The sequence below is a fragment of the Amia ocellicauda genome, chromosome 14 (assembly GCF_036373705.1).
Source record: "Amia ocellicauda isolate fAmiCal2 chromosome 14, fAmiCal2.hap1, whole genome shotgun sequence".
NCBI lineage: Eukaryota > Metazoa > Chordata > Actinopteri > Amiiformes > Amiidae > Amia > Amia ocellicauda.
The window spans coordinates 32,627,522-32,645,106 of NC_089863.1; the positions used below are offsets into that span (position 1 = coordinate 32,627,522).

The 17,585-nt window shown below is 39.5% G+C and overlaps 1 protein-coding gene across 1 annotated transcript; it reads left to right on the forward strand.

Moving 5' to 3' along the window:
* Window positions 1-350: 350 nt before the first annotated feature.
* LOC136767696 (perforin-1) lies at window positions 351-15,886 on the forward strand. The gene is made up of 4 exons (XM_066721646.1): window positions 351-435; window positions 11,025-11,077; window positions 11,544-12,102; window positions 12,878-15,886. Exons 3-4 carry the CDS (start codon window positions 11,558-11,560, stop codon window positions 14,091-14,093), a joined length of 1,761 nt encoding a protein of 586 aa, XP_066577743.1. The 5' UTR covers window positions 351-435; window positions 11,025-11,077; window positions 11,544-11,557; the 3' UTR covers window positions 14,094-15,886.
* The last annotated feature ends 1,699 nt before the right edge of the window (window positions 15,887-17,585 follow it).

A 17,585-nucleotide genomic window follows, 5' to 3' on the forward strand; every position in this document is an offset into this window, starting at 1 on the left:
TGAGAGTGGAGCTACCTTATTTTTGTTTGTGTGTGTCCAGTATGGTTACAGGCATGTGGCAATAAACTCCCCATTTTGTTTTACACTTGATGTTAATTGTGAATCACCTGACTTCTACAATATTAATACAGTATAGTCCCTATTTCTTGTTACATGTTTCATTACATGCCTATATAAATTCAAATTTAGTTCAGCTACAGTAATACCCACAAAACCTTCAAATTATCTTAGCTCTATAAAGAATGAGTGCAGTTCCTCTTAATAACTTGGTGGCTGAAATGACCGCCCCTCTTCTTGTATGTGGTTTCACACTTTAGAATCTTTATATATATACTTTTGCAGTGTCTAAATGTACACACAATATAACTATTTAGATGTGAACTGCTAATCACCAGTTTGCAGAACTTGCTTCAACTCTGAAGTGCTCTTTGAAAGGTATGTGGCAAATATGATTTTACAGTTTAATTTAAACGCATGTACCGTATTGGTCAGTACAAACCATGATAAAAAGCCTATATAGTGTCTTGGTAACTTTAAAACCATGAAGACACCCAATCTATAGCTGATGTATATTTAAGTTATAATGTAAAATGTATACAGTATCCAAAAAAACTATTTTAAGCACAATTTGTTATTTTTTCAGTTGTCCAAAAGTCCTTATAATATTCACACATTTACTAATAATTACTTTTAATAAAAATACACTCTTAAAACCTTAATTACAACATATAGACCAGAGCATCTGTTAGAGTAATTACTTTTGGTGAAGTACGGCTTCCAATTGTTTTAAATTGTTTTTGTGATATATAGATGGGCTACCAAAAGATTATCTGATTATCCATACAAAAATGTGAAAGTCCACATTTCTGATTATATGAACCTTAACAACAGATAGAATTCTAAAGTGTTAAAATGTCCAGTAAATAAATAGATAAACATGTTAAGTAGATAAAATAGGGTATGCAACTATATTTCTGCTTTTCAGCATTGAAAACTCTAAATAGCCCTTTGTTCCTAGCCTTTATAGTGAAGTCTTGTCATCTTTCTAGTCATAATTCCGAGCCTTATTTCTCCTAGTATTCTCCTATGGACTCGTGTACCAGTCCCCTGCTTTTGTCCTTCGATCTCAGACTCTTGGATTCTCCTGACCAGCCCGACTGATCTCTTGATCACCCGCTAGTTCCTATGACCTTGAGTTCTGCTTTGCCCTTATTGTTCCCGTTTGCCGGCTATCGACCCCTCGCCCGACCTGACTTGTCTCTTGTGCTCTGCACCTGGGTCCACCACACCTGGTGATCCCCGTCATTACACTTACAGACTCCATATTTATTTTAAGTGATTATATAAAGAATTCACTGATTTTCAGTTAACAATACATTTTCAAAAAATAAAATATCATATATATACAAATATAGGAAACCTAGATTACCTCGCTTATCATACCTCTTTGATATTTATTCTATGGAATTTCTTGAATCTGATTATTTACAAATTAACTAATGTATGATACTACAAGTGAACTGCATTTATAACATACTACAAGGGACCATGGAAATCATAATGTTATGAAAAAAGTATGTTATCATTTTAATAATGATAATTCTGCAGACAATTATTTAAAATATAATAAAACCAGGACACTTAATTGACACACTTGAGATTCAGGGGCATTGCTAGACATACAGCTCTACTGGGGCACAGTCCCCCTATTTGCATATCGCTTTTTTTTTTCTTGAAAGCCTGCTGCGTGCAAGAAGTGTGCAACACAATGCACTATACAAACTTCCCTTGCTTAACACACTGTTCCTACACTGCAACAAGTACTGGGAAAGGTAAACATGTAGAGATATTAATCTTTATGAAAATATGTATTTAAGTATCTTCAACATATTGTACATGAACATTCTCAACATAAAAGGCATACACTGTATATTCAAATAACAAAACCAGAGAGAAAACTTTCTTGCACATTTGCATTATTCTACACTACACAATGATAATAATGAATAATTACAGCTTTTTCAATAATTTACAATTACAACATTTCCTCCATCAAATTTGAAGAACCCAGTCTGGATGCAGAGATGGTAAATTTATTTATTTAACATGCCAGGCCTGGAAGGGGCTCGACATGGAAGCACTCTACCTCAGAAGAGACTTATTGAACAGCATAAGTGGTCAGCCTTATATACATTGCAGGACATGTGGGTCTGTGGCCGGGGTCTGTCACTGGGAGTCTGCCAGAGTTTTATCTTGAGGTCAGATTTCTGACCCTTGTAATGTTCATGATAATCTTCCTCGGAAGAGGTGTGGGATCCAAAGAACAGATGTCTTCCTTTGATATACTAGGAAAGGTCCGATCCCACGGATCTTATTTAACAACTGTCAATCGCTCATTAACAAATACAGTTCCTGCCTATCTGGAGAAAAGATTAAGTCCACAAACAGACTTTTAACAAACAGCTGTGGGCCCTCTCTCTCTGCAGTTTGATCCTTTCTATTATTGACAGGAATGTCTAGAGGGTATGCCCTGAACAACTTGCAAAATGGTTGTTGCTACCATAATACATTGACTTTGCTTGGTCTGCATATTATTATTAATATAAAACATAATACAGTTTATATAAAACATTAATAATGTCTCTTCAAAACTCATCTCTCCTTTCTGCTTCCCTGTCCCTGCTTCGTCCCAAAAAAATTCTGATGTCCATCTACAAGAGTCAAATGTTTGAGTCAAAATAAGATAATCAGTATTATTTAGAAACTTACTTTAGTTTCGTTATGTTTTCATAGCCTACCTCAATTATGACTTGCGTGCCGACACTGGATTCTGTGCGCTGCGGTGGCTATCAGCAGTTTGTGTTTTCGGTTAAACTGCGTTGCTTTTACAAGCATTGATTGGGTTACTGCATTGCATTAAGATCCATTTCTTTTTTCCGGGATTATCAATCTAAATTAATGCACTGACAAATAAAGTAAATTGTTAAAACTCAAACTTGAGATTTTACTGGGGCACCACAGATTTATACTGGGGCACGTGCCCCAGTATAAGGGGTCTAGCAACGCCCATGATTAGTTTATTATAGCCTGCATTCAGTTTTTTTATTAACAGTATTGGTGTAATGCCATCAACAACAGAGTAAGGTACAGGTATAAATAATATAAAAAATTCCAAAAGACACTTAAGAACAAGAGATGTGCCAACTGACTGCAAGACAGCAAATGCAATCCACAAGAATGGGGACAAAACTGAGCCGGGAAATTACAGGCCAATCAGTCTCACCTGCATCACCTGTAAAATGTTGGAAAAAATGATTAGACAGAAAATAGAGGAGCATCTTAATGAAAACCATATTCTTGGAGTGCACTTCTACTCCTGTCCTTTGTTCTCATTGGTCCTGCTCCTGTCCTCCTAGTTCCTGCTCTCCTTTATAAACCCCTCACTGCCCTCACTCTGGGCAAAGTGTTGTCAGCTCTACCTGCTTCTCCTGGTTCCTTGTTCTCCTGGTTCCTTGTTCTGTACCTGTTTCTATTGACCTCCTGGACTTCGACCCTTTGCCTGTGACCTCAACCTCGCTATTGGATTCTCCTTGGTTTCTGTCCGCTCAGTGTAGTAGCTCTGCACTTGGGTCCTTTCTCTATTAGCTTTACGGTCCTCTCACGAGGCAACCGTGACAGCAGATCATGTCTTACTAATTTATTTGAATTTTTTGAACATGTAACTGCAGCTGTAGATCATGTGAAAGCACATGATATGATATATTTCAAGCTTTTCATAAGGTTCCACACCAAAGACTGATCCTCAAGTTGTAGGCATTCAGGGTAATGTATGTAGATGGATTATGAACTGGTTGATGTATAGGAAACAGAGGGTGTCGATTAGAGGAGTTGCTTCTAACTGGAGTGAGGTTGTTAGAGGACTTCCACAGGGATCAGTACAAGGCCTTTGCTTTTTCTAATCTATATTAATGATCTGGACTCTGGGATAGTTAGAAAACTTGTCAAATTTGCAGATGATATTGAAATAGGTGGCTCAGCAGATACAATATCACCAGCACAGGCTATTCAAAGGGACTTAGATAATATTCAGGTGTGGGCTGACACCTGGCAGATGAAATTCAATGTGGACAAGTGCAAGGTAATGCATGCAGGTAACATAATAGAACTAGATGTAATGCATGAGAAAGACCTAGGAGTCTATGTGGACTCCTCACTTTCTCCATCCAAACAATGTGAGGAAGCAATAAAAAAGGCAAACAGAATGTTAGGGTATATTGTCAAAAGTGTAGAATTTAAAACAAGGGAAGTAATGTTAAGACTGTACAATGCGCTAGTTAGACCTCATCTGGAATACTGTGTATAGTTCTGGGCTCCACACTTCAAGAAGGATAGTGCTGCTCTAGATGCAGTTCAGAGGAGAGCAACCAGAATTATTCCAGGTTTGAAGGGAATGTCCTACCTGGAGAGACTGAGGGAACTGAACCTTTTCACCCTGTAACAGAGGAGACTACATGGGGACTTGATTCAAGTCTTCAATCATGAAAGGCATTGACCACATCAAAACAGAGGAGCCTTTAAAGTGAGACTAGATATGATCCTTGCGTCACTCAGTTATTAATAGACACCAAACAAGCATGATGGGTCCAATGGCCTCCTCTCGTTTGTTAACTTTCTTATGTTCTTATATTCTTATGTATGACATTGTAGGGCTGGTGTGGCCTTGCTCCTAGCTGGGCTAGTGGAGCAAGCAGCCAATGCCCCCATGTTACGCGGAGAGCGCATGAACAGATCAGCAGATCATTCACTAGGCTGAAACGCTTCCATTCTCTTAGCAAGCGCTGGCAAGTGGGCAATGCAATCTGGCTCTGACTGGCCTGGGGCAACTCTGTGACTTCACCTGATGAATAATCCATGAAAGGTCTGGATCCTGTCTCTGCCACTCCTTCCAATGAGACACACCCCATCCCAATCCTTGGATAGGGTTCAACTCTTCTCCTTCATGGCAAACCTGGACCAGACAGGCCTCAGCCTGTGTATCTTGGGACATCCTAGAAAGTACATCAGCATTTTGTTTGGTCAGTTCTGGGTGATATTTTATTTCATAATTGTAATTAGCTAACTGCACCACCCAGCGTTGCTCTACAGCTCCTAAATTTGCAGTCTTCAGAAGGACCTGTGTATAGGGTCAAGGTCGATCCCAACAGATAATCCTTAATCCTTAAACTGCCCATTTGAGAGCGAGCAATTCCAATTTATAAGAGCTGTAGTTCTGATCATTACGCACCACGAGATGTAGGTTCCGACTTGCGTATGCAATCACTCTTGGGGCAGTCTTCTTCCCAGATGCTGTACCTACTAGAAGAGCATTTAGTGGGCAGCCAGTTTAGAAATACCTGTAATAAACCTTTGATAATATCCTGAAAATCCCAGGAATGACCACACTTGTCTCACTGTCTTGGGGGGGGCCCAGTCTCTGATTACTACGAGTTTCTCTGTATCAGGAGCAACTCCTTCATGACTCATTACATGACTTAGATACTTAACTTCCTGTTGGAAGAAGTGACATTTACATAATTGCAATATCAAGCAATATTGTGCCAAACATTGAAACACACTCTCGTGCTGTAAATGGGAGTCGAAATCAGATAAATATACAATGATGTCATCTAAGTAGATCAGCAATCACATACCTGATCCCCAAGGCAGCATTGCATTAAGCACTGAAAAGTTGCAGGCACATTACACAGCCCGAATGGCATACAGTCAAATTCAAACAGGCCAAGTGGGTTGGTGAAAGCAGTTTTTTCGCAATCTTGTGGATCCATATCAATATCCACTGGCAAGGTCAAGAGTCGAGTACAACTGGGCCTGCTTTAGAATCGACACAGAATCTCCAATTACGGTCCTTCTCCTGGACTAAAACCACAGTTGCAGCCCAGGGACTGGAACTCTCTCGCACTACTCCACGGTCTAGCATGTCAGCCAACAATATGCATAACTCCTGGTACAGAGCTGGGGGAATAGGGCAGTGACGTTCCTTGATGGGAGGGGCACTGCCAGTCGGGATCTGATGCAACATTGCATCAGTGCGGCCGAAATCTTCGTCATGAACAGCAAAAAATGATAACCCTCTTGCCACCAGCTCTTCCCATCTCCGCTGCTGGCACGGATCCAAACCGTCCACTTGAACCTTCACTTCCTCTTTATCTTCCATTGGCATCTGGATCCTCCGAACATCCACTTCTATGACTCCAGCTTGAACCTCCTCCAAGTGAACATCATGGTCATTCCACACTTCATGGGGTTCTATGTGGGTAACAGCCACAATTAGTCTCCACCTAGTAATGAAAACTAGATAGGGGTGAGGGTTCTGTATATGCACTGGCACCTTCCCCTGCTGAACTATGGCCAATGTATGGCCAACCACAAAAGCAGTGTCTTTTGACGCTGGTTCAACTAACACACAGCAATTATTGTGCAAACCAGAAATTCTTACCCACACAGTCTTCTCGCTGTTGGGAGGGACCTCTACTAGATTTCTATTAGCCAGCCTGCCCTGGCCCAATTTCCCATCATTCTGTTTTTCAGTGGCCACACGTTGACATTCCCCCAGGGTATGTCTCCATGGCTCCTCAGCTAGCCAAGGCAGTCCCCTGAAAAACCTCTTCCCAACAGGCAGAAAGCACATTCATCCCAAGTATGCCAATACATTTGTCTTCTACAATCAATACTCCTTTCCTCTTCAACTGTACACCCCTCACCACAAAGTCAAGGACCATGTAACCCTCACAAGGTATCTTCAACCAATTTGTTGCCCATTGGCAGGAGTAAGCCAATCTCCTGCCTCTTCCAGCTGGCGATTTCCTGACCACTTCTGAAAGAAAGGCTGGATAAACAATGTTACTTGTGAGCCAGTATCTACCAAACATGGCACTTTAATCCCATAAATCTCCACTATAATGGAGGGCCATAGTCCCACCTCACTTGGGGTTGTCTCTTCAGCTACTTGCCCTAAAGTAGCTGAGCGTTGGAGTTTAAAGCTGGATTCCTATGGGCTCTGGGGCATTGTCTGCCTATATGGCCGCTCTGTTGGCATAAATAGCAGATAGGCAGTCCTCTAGCATTCCACTGCCATCTTGGGGTGGCTATTCTCTGAGGCTGTACAAGGGGAGTAATTGTAGGAACAATAGGGGGAGAGTAACAAGTTACCTGGGGAGGTGGGGTAGAATGTTGTCTGCGCACTGTCCACCACAATGGACTTAGTGAGAGTAGCAGTCTGGATCCGCACTTCTTTCAATAATTCAGTGCGTATGTCCTGTTTCCACTGTTCCAGATCACTCAATGGCCTTGGTGAAGGCACAAAGTGTTGAGCGGCATAACACAGACCCTCCTCTTTAATTGGGGAGCACAGGTCTTCTTCCAGATGTCGCGCCTCCTGGTGAACTTCAGAGAATGATGTTGCAGGAGGTCTCCCTACTCACCTTTTCAATTCCTGTAGTATAAGGCTTTCTTGCAGGCCTCCCAGGAATTGATCTCGCAGGACGACATCATTAGGAGCCTCTGCTTTGGAGTCTCTGCGCTGCAACCTGAATTCCCGGACCCGGAGAGCGAAAAGACCCCACCTGTTCCCCACTGTGCTGTCTAAAATTAAAGAAACATAAACATAAATTGGCCACTTGTTCTCGGAGCACTGTTAGCACTTGTGCACTAGTAACCCACTCTGCCTGTCCTAAAATCAATACCTCTCACTGCATCACCATCTAGAGCATTTAAAATAAAATCAATTTTTTGCTCTTCATTTGAACCTTGTAATCTAAGCATAGCCTGAATTTGTTTCTCATTCCCCAAAATTCATTTAACTACAAATCCCTTTAAATTTTGGAACCCATGGGGAACCTAGGGCTGTGCGATATGACGATATATATCGTGTGATGATAGAAAAATGTCTATCATTTTATATTATGCTCTATTGTTTATTTCGTTGTTTCACAAATCCCACTCTTTACGGCAATATTTTTCGTCATTTGGATGACGCTTTATGTTCTTCATGGTTCTTCCACACATGCTGGATGCAGGCAAGAATTTTGCATTCAGAAACACAAACAAACATAGAGGAGAGTGAACTTGACACAGAATAACCAAAATAACCAAAAGATACTTTAATACACAAGCGCACACGTTCCGCCCAGCTCTCGTTGCCGGGCTAAACTCAATCTGCAAGCATCCCTGACAATTTGTGATCACACCCCTCACCCCAGGTATTTAAAAGTATATAATTTGTATAAAATTAAATAATAAAGTTTGTTTGCATTTTAATAAATTAGAAAGCAATGCAAACATCTTTTTATTAAGATGGTGAAGTGGTACAACAGTTTTTATTATTATTATTATTATTATTATTATTATTATTATTATTATTATTATTATAGCTAATTTGTATTAACACATGTACCGGTAAGCAGAATCGAAAGTCAGACAGTCAGAGAAGAAATGTACCAGTCTAGCAGAAGTTAAATGTGTCACTACAAACACAGATGTGGTATCTATACCATCTTACAGCCCATGTCTTGGGTGATTACTATTACTTATATATATATATATGTATCCCATCCCAACACACGTAATAGTAATCACACAACACACGTGCTGTAATCTGTTGCATTCTGCATATATTTACCATGACAGCCTGCATGTGGTATTTGTTAGTATTGCATATTTAATGATTAACTAAATACTTTGGTCTTATTTTGTAGCTTGATTGGATAAAAACAAGAAATATCAAGATATATATCGTGTATTGCTCAAACTGGATACTATTTTTAAGTTATATCCCCCAGCCCTATGGGAACCCATAAAAAAAGGCATTACCATAGCTGCTGGCATGCTTGGGGGCATTACTTCCGGTGCTTCTTGTTCATCCATGTTGCAACTTTGCTGTAGAAACCCAGATCCAGCCATCTACTGCCAAATGTGAGGGGGGTAAATTTCTATTTGACCAGTAGTGCCACTAAAATTACACGACTATGCCAGCTTGTGTTTTAATTGAGCACAAAAACTCAAACTTCCAATATTTATAGAACGATAAATCAGGGGTTCTTTTACCTGGGGTCCACAGCATAAGTCTACAACACGAAGACTGAAATGGGGGCACAATTATTTTATTTAAAGAGTTCCTATAGGATAAAAGCTCTAAAACAAGTTTTAAAACAAATATTAAAACAGTCCAAAAGTTAAAAGCAGAGGCAATACAAAAAAATACACTGTATGAAAGAAAGTCTCTGCTGCAAAAAATAAAAACTTCCAGAAAGTTGTCCAATCCACTGCCAGAATGATGTCTGTAGAGTTGGCTTGTATCCAGGTATATATGCAGTCTTTAAAACTCATAGTCCAAAAGTGCATCCAGTGTTCATGGAAAGCTTAAAAAGTTCTTAAAAGAAAACAAAGTTAAAATACAGTATACAACAAATATAGCAGCAGCCAGGAGATATAAAAAATGCATACAGAAGATACAAATTAAAGTACAAAAAATGTGCGTTCTTGCAGGGATAAAAAGTCTCTTTATAGCTCCTATTTTCAGTTTCAGTTTCACATTTTCGCTTTCTCCCTTTCTCCCTCACTTTCTTTCTTCCTCTCTTTCTTTCTCCATCTCTTTTCCCCCCTCTTGTTTCTCCCTTTCCTGCTCTCTGCTACTCACTCTTTCAGTTCTGATCCCAGTGCTTTCGTTTCAGTTAAACAAGCCTTTTTTAAAAGCTGTCAGTTATTACGCTATCAGTAAAAGATGTGAGAATGCTTGGAATGGAATGTTATTATTATTATTATTATTATTATTATTATTTATTGATTTCTTAGCAGATGCCCTTGTCCAGTGGTGTTCAAGGCTCATTAGCTAGGTAATCAGTGTAGAATCAATCAATAAAACAAACTCATGCAAAACCCAAGAATCATAAGTGTAGAAATCACAAATCAAGTGTCAAAAATGTATATAAACACATATGTGTAATAAGTATAAAACCTAAAATTGAAAAATAATGTACATTTCAGAGTTATATACTGTGTTACTACACCCTCTTAAGCATTATTTGGCAGTGTTACACGCAGCTCCTGTGCACAGAAGTGACACTGTATTCCTACAATGTGCACATCGTTTGAAAGCTTATTCTCTTGGCTACCAATGCATTTTCAAACACATTTTCGTGACAGAGCTTGGGGGTCTCATTCAGACGGTCACAGGTCACTCAGTTTTGATCGAATTTCTTTGCAAATATGCTTTTTGATGTTCTATCAAACACAGAGATATTCAGATTTTACAAATTATGTAAAATCGTTGTGTATTAGTACATTGTAAACAGAGTTTTTCATCTTGACATTTTGAGCTTTCTATTGCTTCTACCAAAATGTGGACAGTCTTGTTTTGATCAGTATGATCTGAATATCATAATTGTCAATATTTTCTGAGATTTTGTATCCCCCCACCCCCCCATTTCAGAATGTGGAGGGGGGGCGTAAATGCAGAGAATGCTTCACATCGTTAGAAAGCTGAGAGTCTCAGCTTTTATCGGATACCAAACACTTCACATACAACACAACAGTGAAGAGTACACATGGGATTAAATAGAAGCACATAGATTTGGTGCCCTTTTAAGGGTACCAGAGGAGTTTGTCAGTCTACAGGGTTACATTTTGTTTACCAATTTTGTTACCAATTGTTTATTTGTTCTATACTTCAATTTCAGAGTACACTGAGACATTAAACTGCATACATTTAAAAAAAAAACTGGAAATATTTAGGTGTTCTAAAACTTTTGACCGGCAGGATATATATATATATATATATATATATATATATATATATATACACATATATACACATATATATATTGTGAGGCCCGGACTCTCCTGTTACTGTTGTATCTCCGTCTGTCCGAAGGGAGGCAGAAAAACCGACTCTACTCCACGGGCTCAGGGATTAGTTGGGAAAAGTTTATTTACTTGTTTTCTTCTTAACAGTACTATTTTCTTCACAGGTCTCCTACTGTGACCTGACAGAACCCAACCCTTACTGCGCCCACTCTTCAGGGTGGGTCCCAACAATCCCAGCTCCTAATATCTTACACTACACAACTTAACAGACCTAATAAACAATGAAATCTGGCGCGTGGGTTTGTATTAAATAACTATAACACAAAACACCGGCTGGTCCACTGACTACACAGCTAAAACCAACCAAACCGTCAGCTCAAAACTCCCTTGCTACCGGCCCAACACTGTGATTCCTTGTCCTCTACCCCACCCCTCCTTATATATGTCAGGTGGCTGGGGTTGATTGACCTTAATTGCTCAATCACCCCAACCACCTGCAGTCCATAAGCAGACAGGGAGTGACAATTAACCCCCTCCCTGTCACACTCCACGACCCAGTTTTTTTTTTTTTTTTTTTTTTTTTTTTAACCTCTGCTTCTGTCACAATACATCACACATATATATTTGGATATTAATTTTTATATTTGTTACAAAAATATACATTTCTGTATTTGCTTTTAAAGGAACACTACTGTAGATGATGGAGGGTGTAAGACGAATCATTCTCCTATATGGGCTCCTTCACCTCCTCTCCAATCCTGGCATCTTGGGAAATGTGATCACCGGCACTCCAGATCAATGCCAAGAGGCTGAGTTTGTGCCTGGCTACAACTTGGCAGGGGAAGGCTTTGATATTGTAAAAATGGAACGTAAAGGTGCCTATGTGATTAACATGGAAGACTGGCAAAAGGCTAATGGCACCTGTACCCTTAAACGTAATCGTTATCTAGGTGGGAAATTGCAAAAGATCCCTTTGGCAATAGTGGACTGGAGAGCCCTCTCCAACTGTAAGATGAAGGTATCCAGTACAATCTACGAATCCAGCGAATCTCTTGTGAATGACACCACTTCCAATGTGGAAAACAACTGGAAAGTCGGCCTAGATGTGAATGTGAATCCCAATGTAAAAGTTGGGGTTGCTCTGGGAGGCACCCATTCCAGAGCAGCTAATTATGCCATGCAGAAATCAAAGGAAGATAAATACAGTTTTACTAGCCATCAAGTCGACTGCAAGTTCTACAGGTAAAGTATGGGCTGTAATATCAAGGTGAATGTGTAATGTTGAAAAGTTTTTAACAGACAATTTCCCTTTTATGGAGTTAGTTTCCCTCCTGTTTACAGTTTCCATACTTTTCACAAAATCTATAATAATAATAATAAAAAAAAGGTTTTGGGACAATATTTGTATCAATATTTCCTCTGAAATGATAAGGTTTCCATATCCCCGATGGTACCTTTCAGCCTTGATCTTGTGGTCAAGTTTGTCTGCATTTGCTTCATTGTATGCATAGTGTCCAAATACCCTGATAATTTTTAATTACATTTTTCTAATGGTCTAATGGAATCATCCACATACTACAGTCAATAGTAACAGTTTTAGTAACAGTAACATTTTAATATGCACTCAGTACAAGAATATTATTTAAGCCACTCTCAGGTTGACTACAATTATTCAGAATGTACTGTTATTTTCTTATGTTAAGATCAATACTACCACAACAAATAATGATAAAATATATATATATATATATATATTTATCATAATGTTTATTAGATTAACAAGAACTATAAATACACAAATACCTAAAATAACCAGCATAAAAATGATAAGCACTAAAATAGTCACTAACAAATAGTCTAACAAAATATATATTTTGAGTATTATGCCCTTCTGAGGACTGCATTTACCCAGAGCAAACATCATACTGAGTAATACTGGTTGTTCATTTGCAAGGGGAAACAAAACAAAACATATTTTTAACTGTTTCTGAAATTATGTTCTGTCATTTGTTTGCAGGTACAGGCTGGTGACAAATCCCCCAATTCACAAAGAATTTCAAGAGTCCATCAAGTTGCTGCCTAAGAGGTACAGTTCTGAAACCAAAGAGCAGTATCGCAGTCTAATTGACACATACGGCACTCATTTCACCAGGCATGTGCAGCTAGGTGGAAAAGTCAGTAGCATCACATCTATCAAATCCTGCCAAGCGACCATGAATGGAATGACTGACACTGCAGTGAAAGACTGCCTTGATGTGGAGGCCTCTGCTACTATTGCTATGACAGGCTCAGTGAAGACTGAGGCCCACCACTGCAAGAGTTTGCTAAAGAAGATGAACTCAGCACAGAGTTTCAGCAGCATGTTCAGCGACCGTCACAGCGAAATCATTGGAGGACAGATCGATACAGCAGATCTCCTCTTCTCAAGTGCTGACCCCACCGCTTACAAGAACTGGCTTCAGTCCATAAAAACTATGCCAGATGTGGTGTCCTATGCTCTGATTCCCCTTCACACATTGATTCCGATTAAAGATCCTGTTCATAATGGTTTAAAGCAAGCATTGGTAGACTACATACTTGAGAATGCCCTTTTGAAGAAATGCTCAGAAAAATGTGAGATAGGAACCAAATCTAGTGCTAGGGACTGTTGTGCCTGTGTCTGCAACGCAAATAAAAACCTCAAGTCCAACTGCTGCCCAGCAGCAAAGGGACTTGCTGAGCTCAAAGTGTATGGCCTTAGAGCAGAGAAACTATATGGAGACCGATGGACAGAAACAGATGGTTCAGTTCATGTTAAATATGGTGAAAAGAGTAGACAGACTGAAATAATTCATGACAATGACAATCCGGTATGGAGAGAACGATTTGACTTTGGAAGTATCAAGATAAACATGGCCAATAGACTTACATTTAAAGTGTATGATGCAGACAGTGTATGGAACAGTGATCTGCTGGGGGAATGCTCCTTCCCTCTTAAACAGGGAACTGTGAAAGACATCTGCACATTTCAGTATGGTACATTCTTTTTCACCTATAATGTGCAATGTTCCCCTAGTCTGGGTGGATCTGAGTGCAATGACTACATTTCCTCTCCCATGAGTCCCAGCCTTTCAAAGAAATTCCAGTCAAGAAATGGCATTTTCGCCTCTGAAAGATGGCTGGCAGAGATTCATAACTATGAAGCCAAAACACACAACCTAAAATTCAGCACCAACGTAAGCCAAGGAAAATAGAAAAAGTCAGATCCAACATACAGCGCAAGTCTTCTTCAGAATTTCATTAAGTAAGATAGATAGTGGGAATTGCTTTGCTTAGATTTGTTTTTAGCATCTAGAACACAGTGTTTTGTAAAATAACTTTTAAGAGATCCTTTGTTAAATCACTCATCAAGTGAAATTGTTAGTCATATGGATAACACTTTACAATTAGTACCCCTTATCAAACATTAATTAATATGTTAGTTAACAAGAACAAGCCAGTAATTAATTCATCAACAAGTCATGAAACATATTTGTTAATGGTAACTAATGCATTAACTACTGCATGAATGAATGGTTTGGTTTGGTTTGTCTTTCTTCATGTCTGACTATTTGGAAGCAGTAACTAATGCGAACAAATTACTTAAGTTAACATGAATAAACATTACTCATTTCAAGGAAGAGATATTTAGATGTGTTACAAGAGTTGTCAAAATAGTCCCCAGATTTTCCACGGCAATGAAATAACATGAAATACCTTAAGAACATAAGAAAGTTAACAAATGAGAGGAGGCCATTAGACCCATCTGGCTCGTTTGGTGTCCATTAATAACTAAGTGATCTAAAGATCCTATCCAGTCTATTTTTCGATGTTCCCAACTTTTCAGCTTCAACCACATCGCTGGGGAGTTTGTTCCAAATTGTGACAACTCTTTGTGTGAAGAAGTGTTTTCTGTCTTGAATGCCAATTTCCATTTGTGTCCCCGGGTGCGTGTGTCCCTGCTGATCTGGAAAAGCTCCTCTGGTTTGATGTGGTCGATTCCCTTCATGATTTTGAAGACTTGGATCAAGTCCCCACATAGTCTCCTCTGTTCCAGGGTGAAAAGGTTCAGTTCCCTCAGTCTCTCCGAGTAGGACATTCCCTTCAAACCTGGAATAAATGTGGTGGCCTTTCTCTGAACTGCCTCAGCGATATCCTTCTTGAAGTGTGGAGCCCAGAACTGTACACAGTACAGATGAGGTCTAACTAGTGCATTGTCTGAACATTACTACCCTTGTTTTAAATTCTACACTTTTGACAATATACACTAACATTCTGTTTTTTTTTTAAATTTCTTCCCCACATTGTTTGGATGGAGAAAGTGAGGAGTCCACATAGACTCCTCGGTCTTTCTCATGCGTTACTTCATCTAGTTCTATTCCTCCCATAGTGTAATTATAGTGGACATTTTAACATAAAGGAAAATATTGATGTATTTACTAAACATGATCAGTGTTTATTCATGTTAACTAATTAATCAGCAAATGGTTTATTAGATGTTTTCTGGGACCTTTGTTCATCAAGGTTAATGAAATCATTATTCATTTGTGGGGCAATTAATGGATGTATGACTTACTTACTTGCTGAACTCCATGCTGCCATCTTCCTGTGCAAAACAGGTTGAGAAGGGTGGGTACCATGCGGGGACATCTCTGTGTGTGGTGTGCTTTACATTTATGCCTTATTTATGGCTTTTCATCACAAATTACGGTAAGCTAATTAGTGAATTATTTAACCCTTTTGGTAGTGCCTGATGTAATGCAAACTGTTCATGACTTACTAATGTGTTACTAGTACTCCTTATGCAATAGTTAACAGTAATAGGGTCTTGTTAACAGATTTCAGTGTACCTATAGTAAATGGAAACTGTTCATGACTTACCAATGTGTTACTAGTGCTACTTATGCATTCGTTAACAGTAACAGGGTCTTGTTAACACATTTCGGTGTACCTGTTATCTATCCTTTTCAAAAAGCATGTTGCATAAAGCATTTTTAAAATACTATAATTGCTTGTTGTTGTGTTTTTTTTTCAATATGTACTGACTTAAGACTCATTCATTAAATAATTCTATTTTATGTATTACATACATCATCGTGAGCTATTGCCCAGTCCAAGTCTATATGTAAAATAACTATCACTCAAGACTGGAGGGGTTCTTTCAAGTTTCAAGTGCAGTAAGTCTTGCAGCGATATTGATGTTCTCTCTCTTGTCTCCTCCTGACATGTTGCTGCACACTGTTCCTGAGACCACACAGCCTATGCCCGCATTTTCCACCAGTGTCACACCGTGGGGGGTTGCCATGTTTCTGGGCTCTTGAAATAGGTGTGGCCTGAGAAAATAGACACAGGAATCAGGAGATGGTGAAATAAGTGCAGGTTTATTTCTTCAGTGCAGGAGTGAATGAAAACAAAAGAAAACACAAATCAAAGCCCTAGCTCCTGGTTGAGACTAAATGGTGAAACAAGTCCCTCTCTATACATACATGTCAAAATAGCCAAATCACAATCCATAGTAAAAGTCAATAAACCAAAAGTTTGATACCATTTTTTTTTCATTCGTTCACACACACTCTTCTCTAATTCACCATCCAACTTCTTCACCCAACTCCTACTCTCCACACCAAAGGTTTCCAAATGTCCTGCTTTTATGCAGGAAGACAGCCAATCAGTGGCACCTTTCGATCAGGTGCTTCCATAGTATGTTAACATCAGACAATGGGTTGGCCCTACGTTGTATTTTTGCTCCCTTCGGTATTTGGCCTTTTTTCCAACCCTTAGCCAATATTGTTATCTTTCGAGTTTGGAAGCACTGCGCAAAGGGGGAGGGGTTATGCCAGTTTACACTTTTACTATCAAAGCTGCCTATAGGTCCCTATGTGAGTCACTCAAACAGTCCCTTCCTGTTTCCTGTGTGTATACAGTGAGGGAAAAAACTATTTGATCCCCTGCTGATTGTGTACGTTTGCCCACTGACAAAGAAATGATCAGTCTATAATTTTAATGGTAGGTGTATTTTAACAGTGAGAGACAGAATAACAAAAAAATCCAGAAAAACACATTTCAAAAAAGTTATGAATTGATTTGCATGTTAATGAGGGAAATAAGTATTTGACCCCTTCGACTTAGTACTTGGTGGCAAAACCCTTGTTGGCAATCACAGAGGTCAAATGTTTCTTGTAGTTGGCCACCAGGTTTGCACACATCTCAGGAGGGATTTTGTCCCACTCCTCTTTGCAGATCCTCTCCAAGTCATTAAGGTTTCGAGGCTTACGTTTGGCAACTCGAACCTTCAGCTCCCTCCACAGATTTTCTATGGGATTAAGGTCTGGAGACTGGAGGCCACTCCAGGACCTTAATGTGCTTCTTCTTGAGCCACTCCTTTGTTGCCTTGGCTGTGTGTTTTGGGTCATTGTCATGCTGGAATACCCATCCACGACCCATTTTCAATGCCCTGGCTGAGGGAAGGAGGTTCTCACCCAAGATTTGATGGTACATGGCCCCATCCATCATCCCTTTGATGTGGTGCAGTTGTCCTGTCCCGTTGGCAGAAAAACACCCCCAAAGCATAATGTTTCCACCTCCATATTTGACGGTGGGGATGGTATTCTTGGGGTCATTCCTCCTCCAAACACAGCGAGTTGAGTTGATGCCAAAGAGCTCGATTTTGGTCTCATCTGACCACAACACTTTCACCCAGTTCTCCT

What these genes read in the sequence shown, in the direction of transcription:
- LOC136767696 (XM_066721646.1), top strand. Translation starts at nt 11,558, where the DNA reads ATGATGGAGGGTGTAAGACGAATCATTCTCCTATATGGGCTCCTTCAC. An exon ending in GTCGACTGCAAGTTCTACAG is followed by an intron (nt 12,103 to 12,877) that starts GTAAAGTATGGG and finishes ATTTGTTTGCAG; the next exon opens with GTACAGGCTGGTGACAAATC.